The sequence below is a fragment of the Rhinolophus sinicus genome, linkage group LG14, assembly GCF_036562045.2.
Source record: "Rhinolophus sinicus isolate RSC01 linkage group LG14, ASM3656204v1, whole genome shotgun sequence".
Lineage (NCBI taxonomy): Eukaryota > Metazoa > Chordata > Mammalia > Chiroptera > Rhinolophidae > Rhinolophus > Rhinolophus sinicus.
This window is the reverse complement of record NC_133763.1, coordinates 11,962,071-11,977,766: the sequence shown is the minus strand read 5'-3', so window position 1 is coordinate 11,977,766 and position 15,696 is coordinate 11,962,071. Positions and strand designations below refer to the sequence as shown.

Sequence of the window (15,696 nt, the reverse complement as noted above, 5' to 3'; positions counted from 1 at the left end):
TGTTTTCTGGCTAGATTTCAGCCCCTTGGTTGCTCTCAACTTCTAGATGCAACCTACAGTTCCTTGCCACATGACTCTCTCACATTATGGCCGCTCACTTCTTTCAAACCAGCAAGGGAATTTCTCTCATTCAAGTTTAATAAGATGGAGTCCTGTATAACATACCATAATCATACCTTGACATCCCATTACCTTTGCCATATTCTGTTGGTTCAAAACAAGTCAAAGTTTCTGTCTACACTCAAGGGGAGGGAATTATGTAAGGCGTGATAACATCAGAGATCATGGGATCCTCTTAGAATTCTGACTAGCACAAGTACTTAATGACTCATTGTTTAGAGAAGGTGAGGGAGGAGAGGAGATTATTATAAACCCCAGTTTACTGACTTGGATAAATGTTTGTTGCATAAAGCAATCTGGGAACACAGGAATAGATTTATGAAGGACGAAAATAAGTCTAGTTCCTATTGATGAACTTGAATTTCTTGCGTGGCATTTTAGTCAATAATTCCAGCAAGCATTTAGGTGTAAGTCTGAAACTCTGGGGGTGGGTCAAAGCTGGAGTCACAGATAAGGCATTTAAAATCATACACAAACACATTAAAACCGTGAGAGTGAAGGAATGGCAGCCGTTGTAGTCCAATTTATAGATAAAATATGAGATGAACTGGGAGAAGGCCAATGTGAGATTATATCTGGTGCCTAAAGTTTTGTCTGTTTACTAAGAAGTGAGGTTGTTTACTGAGGACAAAAGGGTTGGGGATTGGATAGGGGAGATTGAAGTGAGTGATGCCAGTTGAGAAGAGTCACCAAGGGGAAGGAAAAAAGAGTTGGCAAAAGGAAAATAATAAAAAGTCTGTCAAACAGTTCTGGGGCCTATTTGAAGTTGAATGTGTGAATTAATCTTGGAAACCATTAGCAAGTTTGTTATTTCTCTCTAGTTGTGGCCAGAAGTACTACCGTGTTTCTCCTAAAATAAGACCGGGTCTTATATAAATTTTTTCCCAGGGGATTTTTCAGAGGATGTCATCCTGAAAAATCACGCTAGGGCTAATTTTCCAGTTAGGTCTTATTTTCGGGGAAACACGGTAGGAGGGGAGCAGAGAAAATAGTTGGAGGCACTGAGAACTGTGGTTGTGCCACAGTGAGGGTGGAGGATAGGATAATAGTTTTGCAAGGGGTTGAGGACTTTTGTGAGCAAATTGTGCAAATGATCAAACCACGTGGTCTGATATGAGAGGGTAGGGAGCAAGGAAAAGAAACGGTTTAAATGTAAAAAGCAAATCAGAGCGCTAAAGACCTTTAGGCATCCAGTGTAAGTGCAGGTGCCATGGAAATGTGAGACGAACAGAGAGAAAGCAGATTGTGCTGTTTGAGACTTTTGAGGTGGACGAATTCCAGATGATGGGGAAGTCCTGTTGGTGGCCTTAGTTTGGGAGAGTCTTAGGAAGCAGGGAAGTGAACTTTAGAGTGAGGTTGAATGCATGGTTTGTCTGCGGAGGTCACCAAGGTTTCAGCCAAGTTGTTGAAAGGTCAGCGGAGATGGCTGCGAGAGTAACCAAGGGCAGAAATGTCTCAATTTATAAAGAGAGTGGTGTGTGGTGTAGACAGACAGCATTAACCACAAGATGGGAGGGACGTCAGCTCAACATTGATGGGCCCAGACAACCCAGCCTGTGGTGAGTGCCACGTGGAGGAACAACACCCACTATTCCAGGAAGCTACTGACGACCAAGTGGTCTGGTGGGAAGAACTGGTGTGTCTTTAAAAACGAAAGGGGGGATTTGAGGATAGAGGAGTATTTGTTTACCGTAGAGTGAATGTTCCAGAAGGTAAAGTGGAAAAATTTTGAAGGGGAGAGTATGACACAAGGGAGAAGGAAAGCAGAGCATGATTCTTTAACATGAATAGGACTGAATAAATTTTAATTCAGTGACAGTAAATAGTACCAGCGGAAACCTTGACTTGTTGAATTGTTCCTTTTGGTGCATGTTCTAATTCATTGAAAAATGTCTCAGTATTCAAAGTATGTGGGTGTAATACTTTTTGAAAATATCTGCAGATGTTCTCTTAGTGACTTGAAATGTATCTACGTTATCAACTTAGAACACAACATCTTTTGAAAAGTCTGTCATTTAATATTGTCGAGGAGAAATCTGAAAGCAGCCTTATTTTTATTCCTTTTTAGATATTCTAAGTACGTAGTCTTCTTAAATACTTATGAAATTTGTTTTTGTTTTTTTTCTTGATTGCCAATATCCAAACGTTTTCCTGGGAATGCATGTAGATGTTTGTCTCTTTTCTTTAATTTTTCCTTATATTCAGTGAATCCTTTCAATCAGCAAATCCAGGTCTTAAGCCTAGAATGGTTTTCCTCTTATGTCCTTAGTTATTGCTTCTATTATATTTGCTTTGATTTCTTCTTGTTCAGGGAAATCAACTATGTGTAAATTGAGTTTCCTTTACTGTTTATTCCTCTCATTTCATTTCACAGTGTATTTCCCTTTATTGACTAACTTCTTGGGAGATTTATTTATTAAATGTGTTCTCTGTGTCACTGATTCAATTTTCTGCAGTATCAGTTTTCTCTTTCTGGCTTTGAACGCAAATTTAAATGCTGGTATTGCATTTTTAGTTTCCTGTCAGTGTTTCAGTATCTTCTTTATTCATTTCTGACTGCAGTTATATTTTTATCATAGGTAGGTTAACCTATCTCTTCTCTCATTTCTTTTTGTTTCATAGAATCCATTTTCTTTTTTTTTTATTGAGTAGACACAGTAGTCACATTCTAAAATTTGAAGGGTTTTCATAGTAAATCTTTTCTAAAACTATGATTTTTTTCTGAATCTTGACTCTTGTTTTTTATATTGAATTTTTTTCTTAAAATGGTATTATTTTTCTGTTTATTTAAATGTAAGTGAGGAGCATTCTATTTAATTTTAAGTTTGTCAATAAATGTGTAGGTGGACTCTTATTTGTCCCCTCACCATATAACTTGGATATTTTTGAATTCTTTAAAAAACTTTTGAAGAGACAGAAGAAATCATGACCGATACTAAAATGTCTAGTCTCATTTGAATCTTGTCTCTTACCTCTTTTCAGTCAATAAAATAAGAACAATATTATTGCTAGGTTATTTAAATTAATGTGGATTTTTTTTTTTCCTTGCCAGTGGTAGAGAACTTAAAACATCACAAAATCTAATACATCATTCCTCCCTGGCTTCTTTTAGCATTTCTTTGTATCATGAGATACTATATTTTATAAACAGGATTCGTATTGCATTAGAAGAAATTATGGTCCTAGGATGGATGTAGAAAGAAAAAATTCTCATAGTTTGTGAAACAACATAAGTAGAAAACTCTGAGATTGGGGCATACATTGTGGATGTCTAGAAATCTTTCAATATATTTCTGATTTGCCTATCTTTTGTCTTAATCCTCTCCATAGAAATACCTCCTGGGTTCTGGCAGACCACAGACCAATATTTCTGTTCCTACTGTTTTAAAATATTTATACCTCTTTTAGTATTTAACTAAATACCAAATGTTGGAGTTGGAAAAATTGGATAAAACACAGCTAGTTAAGTGCCGTCTTAACATGAACATTTGAGGAATCCACATAATGTATCATGATGTCTATTTGGTATTTATAAGTGGGTGGTCAGAGAAAGATGCATGAGTCCCTCATAAAGCTAGGATGATTTGAAAACTTGTAAACTTCAACAAGAAGACAGAAGGAAACTGAGTAATGCAACCTGGATGAAAGAGGAAAATGAGAAAGCAATGAGTGAAAGAGAGAAAAAATAATCAGCTAGGCAAATGGGGTAAGGAGAATGTAATGCTCTGAAAATAGGAGAAGAAAAATTTCCACAGAGATAAGTTATCTAGAATATGAAATATAAAATATGGTTGGGAAAGAAGTCAGTGGGACAGACTCATAGAAAAATCACTTAATTTGGGAGTTGGTATGACATTGACTACCTTTGAAGGGGAACTATAACTTTCAACAAAGTTGGTTGAATTAATCTTTCTTGAATAGAGAAATAGAAAAAATGAGTGATCCTATGGAAGAAATTTTGGTGAATGTCAGTGGTTTCATGTGTCATAGTGAATCATGGATAAGATAACATCAGTGAATAAAATGTACTTAGATGTTTTTCTTTACAACAGAATCCAATGCTTTATTCAATGATACCATCGAATGTTATTTTAAGTAATGGTAATCCATGCCTTAAAAAACCTTTCAAATAATTTCATGGTTTAACATGGTCTTAATCATATTAGTAGAAAAACTGATTTATATCAAATTCAAAACTAAAATTTACATGGGAAATCAAGCAAGTAATGCTTTTGGATCTTTACATTATTTTTTATATAAGGTGACCTATATGTTTTGCTGAGTATATATAATAACTTCATGGATTTAGTTTTTCATCAATCTTGAAATCACTTATTATTGAATTTATGTATATATATTTTGTTTCTTTGCTTGCTTTAATAGAACATAAAGGAACAAGAAGGGATCTCAGAAGCTATGATAAACCTTGGCAATTAAATGCAAAGAAGCCAAAAAAGTCAAAAAGTGATCTTGCGGTGTCTAATATTTCCCCACCATCTCCAGAATCCAAATCATGTAAGGAAGTTTGTCTTTCAAAAATTACTTAGTATCTGTAAGTCTGTGTTATTAACAAAATGAAGAAAAGGTAAGTAAGAATTGAACCCAAACTCTGTCTGATATTTCTAGCTAATCCAAATGAATTCCATGTCCATTTCAGCATTAACATTGAGTTTTATTTATATCTACTCATTTTATTCATAAGCATATGTAATCCATTTAGACCTTTTTGAGTATAATGTTTTAAGAATGTAACTTGCGTGCAGTGGGTCCCTTGCCTCTCATGATTAGTTTGTAGCATCGTATCATATTCAAAGTAACAACCACCCTCTATTTAATAAAGTACATGAAAGCAAATTAAATCTTTCAGAAGGAGAGTAAAGGAGATTTGCATTCAAAACATTTAACAAGGCTTCGTAAAATCCTTCCCCCGTGATTTCCCTGAAGTCCTGCTCCTTATTTATTACTGAGGCCTCTATATTTATTTCTGTTTTCACTCTAAGTACGCCTTCTCTCTCCATTCTCCTTCTTCTTTCCTGCTGCCTTATAGCCATTGGGTTTCTTCAGTGCTTTGCTACCACCACATACTACGTATAAACGTGCCAAATAGCCAGCCTAGAAGCCTACAGCAAGTCAGTTATCTTGGAAGACAGGAGAACTTGAAAGCAGTTGTTACACATCAATACCTTGTGCTTGTGGTCACAGAGTGAGACGTTCCATTTTAATTTCAACAGAGAAACGAGTAGGTAGAAAATAGTTATTTGAAAGTTTTGAGAAGATACTATGTGCTAACTAGACTCTGACTTTGGGTCATTTGTGACAGTGACAGAAATTAACTCGAGTTTATTTATATAGTGGTACTCATAAAGAGTATCGTATGAATCACAGAATTCTTGTGAGAATTATGTGAAGTATTAAAAATGTCAAGTATTCTTATAAACCAGTTTTGTTTATAAAATTAGGTGCCAACAATTAAAAAAAATTGTTTTGGAATATACAATTTTAAAATTTACCTGTGTTGTTCACAACCATATCCCCAAACATATTACCTGGCTCAATTAATACGAATTAAAAGAAAAAAATGAATAAAGGAATAAATGAAAAATGGAATGAACCAAGCCTCCTCTCACATTGCCCTTTCCATCCTGGGTCAATCCATCTGTCTGTTTCTCTCTCCCTCTCTCTCTCCTGCTCTGTCTAGCCCTCTCTTCCCCTTCCCCGCTGAGAAATCAGGCTTACTAATTATAAAGGGGTTGTATCCTGTCAACCTAAAGGTACAATGCTAAAAGGCTCCTCATTCTGCAGAGCCTGTGTTCCTATGGGATACTGCCAAGCCACAGACTATTGCTGGAGGTCTGGCATCTGATGCTATCTCTGTCAGGTGACCTACTCCCAAGTTCTGGTTCCACCAAACTGTTAGCCAGCTTCAAAAAGCAAAAATAATAGCAAAGTGACTTTCTGTAGTATATGTAGAGATATTATATATAAATACAAAAAGAATCCAGAATTCAAAATTATTAATTGGAAATATATTGTCAAAATGTATTATTCCCGAAGTAATAGAATATCTATTAACTATATACTGGGATAGGTTAAAGATGCATACTGTATGTAATATGTAAAGCACCACAAAACACAAAAAGACAATAATAAGAAGTCAGCAGATGAGTTAAAAATGGGATACCAAAATAAAAATGTGATTCATCCTTCCAAAACAAAGGCAAAAAAAGAGGAAAAGAGAAATAAAGAACAGACTGGAAAAACAGAAATCAAATAAATACCAGGATGGTAGCCTTAAGTACAGACATGTCAATAATTACAATAAATGTAAATCATTACAATGAATAAACTAAGCATCTCAGTTAAAAAGCGAAGATTGTCAGGCTAAATAAAAAATATAGATTGTTTACAAGACACATTTTAAACATAGATACACAAACAGTTTAAAATACTAAGCATAAAGAAACCTTAATGATTTGGTAATATCAGACCAAGTAGAATTCAAGATGACGGGTATTACTAGAGTTAAAGATGGCCCAATAACAAAGTTCCCAATGACATGCAGGAAAAAGTTAGAATTAGGGGGAGATACAGGCAGATAGAATAAATAGACCAAAAAATGAGTAAGGATATGGAAGATTTGAATACCAGCAATCACATTAACATTTATAGAGCACTCTACTCAGTGAAGTTAGAATATGTGCAATTCTCAATTCCAGATGGAATATTCGTCATGATAGACCATAGTCTGTACCATAAAAAATGATTGAAATTATATGAAGTGTGTTTTCTGCCAAAGTGGTATTAAATTCAACTTAAGTTACAATAACAAAGCTAGAAATTACTATACAAATATTTTAACACAATTTCAAGTAATTCATGAGTCAAGAAAAAAAATCACAAAGGAAATTAAACAACATTTTAAAAAATAAAACATTAAAATTTGTAGGATGAAGCTAAAGCAGTGCTTATTAGGAAATTTATAGGTTTAAAATCCTAGTTAGACAGAAAGTATAAAATCAGTTATCTCAGCTTTCACTTTATCAATATACTAGACAGTAGTGACTTAAAACAAGGATATGTTAAGAAAAAGAAATGATAAAAATAATAATAAAAGTTGAAATAAAAAATGGAAAAACCAATAAATCCAGAAGTTGGTTGTTTGAAAAGATTAACAAAATAGATAAAAACCTAGCAAGACTGAGTTGAAAAAGAAGAGATAAAATCCAACTACAAATATCAGGAGTGGAAGAGGGAAAAAGACTACAAATTTTGAACCCATTGAAAAGATAAATGAGGGCATAATTTGAACAAAACTTTGTGGATAAAATAAACAACTTAGATGAAAAGGATGAATTCCTTGACAGATAAAAATTACCAAAACTGATTCAACAAGAAATAGAAATATTTAAATGCCCTATGTCAATTTTTGTTAATTGAATTTACCATTAAACAGTTTCCCATAAAGAGAACTCCATGCCAAGATGGCTTTGGAGGGGAATTCAGACATTTGAAGGGAACATAATATCACATGCAACTCATTCAGAAAATAGAGGAGAAGGAGAGTACATGTTCCAATTCATTTTATGAGGCCTCCACAGCCCTGTTATTAAAATGAATTAAAGACATTACAAGAAAAGAAGTCTGGAAACCAATATACCTCATCATCATAAACATAAAATATTCTTAGCAGTTTTATTGGTAAAGTCATTTGGAGGAAACAGTAAATTTATTTTTAACCCATAGATAGAAACTTTTGTTGGAAGTCGCAGTGAGTCAGAATTTGATTAATGTAGTAAATAATTGCTCAAAATTCGCCCTGCTCAATATACTACAGGCAGGTGTGTGAAGTAGCAGCCTCATAGGGACCAATGGAGGATGCCCAATGGAGGTACTGTGGACAGACTCCTGCACTAGGGGTGAACTTTGTCTCAGTGATGTCACAGACTCATCTTCTCAGACTCTGTTACCTCACATGGATCATATTATGTTCTTGCTACTGTTCTCCTGTTTTCCATTTCTCCAGGGGATATTTTTTTTTCCAAAAAATGTATTTGAATTGTAGCACTGAATTTTAAGATTAAGTATTACGTAAGTAAGGTTTTTCAACCATCAGAAACCTTTAGAAATGTTCTCATCTGAAGGCTGTATATTGGGCTGATGACCTCCTTAATCTCCTTCCATTATTTATCAGAACATCTTTTGAAATCACTCAACATACGAGTAGTTGATGAGACCATGTTCTACTGTGGCCTCAGTTGTCCTAGATTTGATTTCCATGATAAATTGAATGTCATATGTGTATCAAACCGTCACAAGCTACAAAATGAAAAACAAAAAAAGTTTCCTTAATTCCTGTTGGAAGTTTCTGAAGAAAGTCCTTGAGTTGTGTCAGTTCTCCATAGTGTTTCATATAACCTCCCCCAATCTTGGTTATCTTAAACAAAAAACAATTTTTTCATTTCACATGATTCATTGGACTGGCTGGACCATTCTTCGGGTCTGACCTGGGCTTGTTGATGTATTCAGGTGGTAGGTCTGCAATGCCTGGGATTGTGGGCAGCTAAGCATATCTGGTGGTTATCTGGGAATATCAATTGGGATGGATTTTTATAAATATATGCTCTTATCTTGTAAATTACAAAAAGAGAGCAATCTTGATAGCATATGGTACTAGCAAGGAAAATTAGATAATGCAATGATACAGATTAGAGAAAGTGTTCAACAAAAGTTAACAAAAGTATCAATCAATGTTTTGAAGGATAGGGTACAAATAAGTTTCACCTGCTTCCTCTTCTGAGTTTCTCTCCTCTTTGCCTGGGCTTGTTCCCAGGGATCCCCTGGGGGGATGACCTGTGGGGTAATATCGGTATGCCTGGAGGTGTTTTCTAAAACCGTTTACCACAGTCACTCTGTCCACTCTTCACTGCTTGAACACCAATGTGCTGACCTCTGCATCTGAGAGTCCCTTAAACAAAGAAATACAGAGGAAGCAGCTGCATTCTATTTTCTTAATTTTAGATTTATTTAAATTATAGAAGTGATATTTGCTTATTTTAACAATTAAGAAATACAGACATGTAGAAAGATAATTTCTCTCCTTGCAGCCCCCTCAAATTCTACTCCCTCAGAAACAGTTTGTATCTGATCACATCCTTTGAAAGAGGTTGCATCTTTTTCCATCCTTTTCTAGTTTCTTTGTACAAACTAGCATATAGTATATATGTGAGTAGATTTGCTTTTTAAAACTGGCTTTAAACTGTACACATTCATAAGTAATGTGTTTTTATTATTTTGAAATGCATTGTGGATATATCTCCATGCCAATAAGTTGTACTTTTTAATCAGTGTATATGAGTACTGAGACAGTGTAAATATATCACAATTTATTTATTCCTGTTAAAAGACATTACATTATTTCCAGAGTTTTACCACTACAAACTATTTGCTGAAATAAACAAATTAGTATCTTACACTTCTTATAAACAACATTGTAATCTATAGCATAAGTATAGATGTCTTTATTCTTTATTACAATTTACCAGGCATAAGATTGCTGGGTCAGAGGGTGAGTATATTTTTATATTATAATAGATATTGCCAGATTATATTTCAAATAGGTGGCAGAAAAGATATTCCAACAGTCTGCTTTTCCTATAGCCTTACCATACAAACATTTTTTAAAACTTACGTTTATCAAAACAAAATTATGTTTAACAAGTAAAGTAGTACGTAGTACCAGGCTACAGTGTCCTTCTTCTCCCCGATTCTGCTTCTGACATGGAACCACTTTTAACTCTTAGATGTTTCTTTTGGTGCACAAGTCTACACATCTAAACATACAACGTACTTAATGCGGTTCTCTTTTCCTTCTTAAATTGGAGGAATCCTCTCTTGCCCTCCTTCTAAGACTTCGTGCTTTATATTCCAGCCTTCACCTCGTCCTCACATGATAGTCATGCAGATATTTTAAATGTTGGTTGAATACATACTCTGCGTTGATATTAGTATGTCTCTATTAATTACCCTTTTTCATAGTAGAGCCATAAGATGTCCGATTTGTTTCTAGAATTAATAATTGAGGTGTTTTTCTGTTAGTTTTCTAGGTTTCCATCACTAATGCTTCGCCAAACCCTGCCTTAAAGTATGAAACACTCTCAATGTGATCAAACACATCAAGGAATCCTAACATCTGTCTCATTTTATTGTATATTTTATACTTTACTGCATTTGAAAAATGTTAGAGCCCTCCCTCATGTAGCCTTCTGTCCTCTTACTCCAGTCTTGACTCCTTGGACTCTAGCCGTTTTCTCTACTGTCTCCTAAGATCGTCCTTCACTGCCATCCTGGGGATCCCTCTTCCTTTTTCTTATGGAGGATCACCTATTCCCTGAATCCCAAGTCATTCCATTTTTTTATTTTGATGCAGCGCCTCCATGAGGAGCTTTGTGAAAAAGAGTGCTTGCAAGATCAATTTTGAGCCCTTATAAGTATCCTGCTCGGTCCGTTAGCTGGATATAAAATTCTAAGTTGGAAGTAATCTTTTGTTGGAATTTTGAAGGAATTTCTCCCATGTCTTCTGGGGCCAAGCATTGCTAGTGAGAAGTCTAATGACAGGTTGATTTGCTGTTTTTGTCCCTGAAAGCCTTTAAGATCTTTTCTTTGTGGCCACTGTTATAAAATTTTGTGAAAATATGCCTTGAATTATACTGGACATTTAATGAGTTCTTCTGATCTGAAAAACAATTAAGTTTTTATATTCTGTTACTTTGACATTGGTGCTCCTTGATTGATGTTTTAATGCTTAAATAAATGATCTGAAATTCCATTTTGGAGGGCATCGCTCTCTCTTTCTTTCCAGGGACTAGGTTTCAGTATTCTCTAGCTTTCTGAATCCATTTACTACTCATCAATCCATTTTCATATTCCAATAAAATAGATTGCTATTTCTTGTCTAATAATGTCTTCTCTCCTTGTTCAACTAATTCTTTGACCAAAAAGAAAAGAAAAAAACATCTTTCACTATAATTTTAGTGGGAATTTGGAATTTGGAGGGAAGCAAAAAATAAATACATGTATTTCGTCTTCTATGTTTTATTAGAAGACAGCAAGAATATCTTAGAAATAGTGCCTAATTACTGATAAAGAAGTTAGTGGTTAATTTAAGCTACTAAAACATAATACAAAATATACTTTGCTTGTGTGTTTTCCCGAAATTATAGAAATTATTAGTTTTAAATGTGTACCTGAATTTTCTTTTTTCTATAAACACTGTCACTCTTCCTTTTGCTTGTTCATTTAAAACATTTCTTAAAATCCAGCTTAATAACTTCCCCACTTGTGTTTGCTCATAAGAAAACCATTTCCAACACAAACATTTTTATTCTGTACATTGATCTTGATTCAGTCTTTCACGTAACAACGAATAGTAAGTGTTTATCACTGTGTCGTCTGCTTATGAAGTAATCATTTTTTTCAAACGTAGTGCCAAGGTCAGTAGATCATCCTAAATGGAACTGGCGGACTAAACCACAAAGGCGTGATTTTGATGAACTGAACCACATCCTTCAAGAGAGCAAGAAGCTGGGAAAAGCCCTTGAGAATCTCTCTCGAAGTAAGTTTAGTGACTTGATTATAATTGATATTCCTGACCAATATTAAAGTAGAAACCTTCCTTAGTATTACTGGTAATCCATTTCCCACCTCCTCATTAGAGTTCTGTGAGAGGTTGAGGAGTGGCAAGGGCATGAGACCGGAAATGAGGATCGATCTTGCATAGCACATAGATTCCTGGGAAGAGTGCTGATGCAGAGGAGGAGCTATAGACCCTCCCCCGCCGCCACCACACATACACAATGGCTATTTGATTTCAATTTCTCTACAAGGTCACTATTACTGAGCTCAGATGCACACCTAATGGTATCTTATTCATTTTTTTCTTTTGAACCCCATTGTTTTCTGTCATCTTAATTTATAACCATACCTATTACCTCGATAAGATTTATTTATTTCAGGTGTACAAAACGACGTAATAATTAGACATTTACACCCCTCATAAAGTGATAACCCCCCCAACGACTGCCTTCTGACATTGTAGATAGCTGGTACAATATCATTGACTATATTCCCTATGCTGTACTCCACATCCTGTGACTATATATATATATATATATATATATATATATATATATATACATATATGTATTTAATTATAGTTGACAGTCAAACTTATTCTATTAGGTTGGTGCAAAAGTAATCTTGGTTTAAAAGGTTAAAAATAATTGCAAAAACTGGAATTACTTTTGCACCAACCTAATACTTCAGCTTTAGGTGTACAGCACATTGGTCAGGCATGTACACTGTCTATGAAGTGATCCCCCTGATAAATCCAGTGCCCATCGTATACCCTACATAATCTTTGCAACATTATTGATTATATTCCCCATGCTGTATTTCATATCCCCATGGCTTTTTGTGACTATCCATTTGTGCTTTCTAATCCCTTCACCTTCTCCCCAATCCCTAACCCCCTCCCATCTATCAACCATTAGTTGTTTCTCTATATCTCTGAGTCTATTTCTGTTTTGTTTGCTGGTTTATTCCATTCTTTAGATTCCACAAATAAGTGAGATCACATGGTATTTGTCTTTCTCCATCTGACTTGTGAGTTTTTAATGCCTCTAAACTTAAGGATAGAACTGGGCCAGGTTCTTAGACTCCTTTCAGAGCCTAGCACAGTGCTTGTAACATACTTTTCGTAAAGCAATGATTCTGTAATCCAGGGGCCTACGTTAGAGGTTTTGCTCTGCCCCCTATGAGGTGACTAACGTCAGGTACGTCATTAAACCTCCACAGGCCTTAGTTCTCTCATCTCCAAAGTGGGAAGACGCGATTGTATCTCCTTCTGGTAGGGCGTGAAGGTTAAAATGAGGTATTTCAAATGAAAAGCTTGAAATGTTATTGTCATGAAAGTCGGCAATCAAACAAATATTCTGATTTGGTAAATGGATTGTGTATATGTAGACATATGCATACATATATACTTCATGGTTTTAGTAGTGAGTTCAATGTATTCCTAGCTTTCTCCGGCTTTTCAATATCTCTCAATTTTAAAAATGAGGTACCTTTAGAAGCACATTAATGCCATGGCCTCCCTAAAATTTTGTTTTGATTTCATAGAATATTAAAAATTCTTAAATGGAAAATAGAACACTAGTAAATTCTAGTGGATTATATTTTAATATCTGTATGTTTTTTAGATAGCATAGTTTTACTAGTTTTATGATTTGTATCAAAGTTATAATTGCCCCTTTGTATATTTTGGGAGAAGTAATATGTATAACATTTATATATATATATATATATATATATATATATGTAATTATATATATATATATATATATATATATATATATTATAATTATGTACAAAGAGAGAAAGAGAGATTCAGTTTTTTCATACCTCTTAATTGGTAACTCATTAGAGTGTGTGTTTAGACTCTTGTGCAGTGAACTCATCTCAGAAGTTAGTTTGCCTTATCATAGGATCTTATAAATGTTGCCATTAGTAGAAACTCTTTGGTTGGGATTCATGAAAGCCCTGCTTTTGGCTAGATTTACTTTTGGAGCAAACAATGATAAAATGAGTTTTCAGTTTATTGCTATGTTATGTTCATGAAAAGAGCCTTATCCAATTAATATGTCCAAGGCTTATATTAATATGTATAAATCTTGATGAGCTGTTATAGAAACTCAACTTTTGTTTATATCAATCAGCCAGTGGTAACATTGGTTTCATTACATGTCATTTGCTTAAAGTTGCAGAACCAATTGGCAACATTAAGTGAGGATTTAGTATATTTGCCATTCAGACTGTATATGCTCTTGAAACAAAATGCCTAAAGCATATCTCTACTTGGGTATCCCACTGCCCATTTTCCCTTTAAAATATGTCTTGGGTCTGATTCTCTTCTCACCCCGATTAGTACTCACTCCCTCATTCACACTCACAATAACACTGCCCAGATCTTTTGTTTTCACCATTTAACCTGTTGCATTTTGTTCCTCCACCATGACTAAAAAAACAGTTGTGCTTACCGAGCTAGTGGCTGGCTGGATTGCAATCACCCTGTAGGAGGCGAGTCTCATGGCCAAAGTCCCTCTGGCTTTATACTATATGAGTGTTATCTCACTCAGGGGGTAGCTTGGTGAAGTATTACCGGAGTGCAGACTACGTCCATTCTGTTATTCGAGCATCTTCAGCACGTGGTTTCCAGGGCCCTGCAGACACAGAAAGAGAGTAGAGGAATACAGGGAGGTTTCTAATGCCTAGAGATGGAAATGTAGAGTCTCTTGTCTGCCCACGTTCTGCAAGAACTGCAAGGGAGGCTGGGAGATGTAGTCTAGCTCATGTGCCCAGGAGAAAGATTGCAGTGGTTTGAGGAACAAACAACCAGTCTTGTCCACACTCTTAACTTGCTTCTCTGTTACACCAGTGAGCCCTCACTGCCGTCAGTGTGATGGTTCTAGAGTGAAAACCTGATCCTTATTATAGTCTGTGACTTCCTAAAACCTCACAGAAGGTGCTTCATGGCTGGCCCTTAATCATGTCTCAGGTACCGTCTCTCATGCCTTATCGGCAGGCCATTTGTGCACTAGCAACACGAGTTTATCACACTCACTGTCATGCATTTGCTTATGCTGTCGGCTTGCCCTGAAATCTCACCCTGCCTCCCTTCCATTGCTTCCATTTCCACCAAACTAAGTCCTACTCCTCTCTTTAGCCTCCGCGCAAAACTGCTTCCTCCAAGATGATTTCTCGGTTGCTGTCCTCCTCAGGACTGGATTTGGTGTGTCACCTTTTGTGCTGCTCTGCTGTTCTCTGAACACATGTCTCTGCTATACCCTGCTTTTCATTTATCCCCTTGTCGTGCGGGGCGGCCTGCGGGGTCTCTGCTCCCGCTCCCCACATAAGAACGCAGGATACGGTGAGGCCAACAAGGAACACCCACGGAGCCATAGGTAGGGGAGTCATACCACCACGGTCTCACTGGAGGCTGGGCCCACCGGACGCCGACCTGCCGTCTGCTTTTCCTCCAACCGACCAACCGAGGACTCTTCTCCACTCTCTCCTCTGTTCCTCTCTCTCTGCTCTCCTCTTCCGCTCTCCTCGGCCCGCCTCTTCCGCTCTCTTCGGCTCTGCTCGTCTCCTCGGCAATCCGCGGCAGTCCTCCGTAGTCGCAGCAGTTATACCAGTGGCCAATTGGCTAACCAGCCACAGCCGATGGCCATTCACCACCCGAGCCAGCACCCCTTCACGTGAGGCCGAGAGCCTGTAAACTACTCTCTGGGGCTCTGTCCCCACACCCCTCCCTGAACTCTGAGCTTCCTGTGGGCAGGGCCACTCTGCCCCTGGTCACCCCTGCACAGAGCACAGTGATTAGTGCGTAGTCAGTCGCGGTTTGCTGGGTGAGCGCTACCTCTGGTTCCATGTATTCCGGAGCCATCTTCTTGGAGACCCGCCCTCCCTCTTTCCTCACTGTACTTCCGCCTTCTGCTTCTCTAAGTGTAGGCCTCTGGT

General features: G+C 36.5%; 1 protein-coding gene across 1 annotated transcript in view; it reads left to right on the top strand.

The window, feature by feature from the left end:
• The window catches only part of LG14H8orf34 (linkage group 14 C8orf34 homolog), a 307,880-nt gene that overhangs the window by 59,683 nt on the left and 232,501 nt on the right, over positions 1–15,696 (top strand). Inside the window, 2 exon segments of the mRNA XM_074318665.1 lie at positions 4,504–4,635; positions 11,603–11,731. Of these exon segments, the coding sequence (XP_074174766.1) occupies positions 4,504–4,635; positions 11,603–11,731 (261 nt within the window).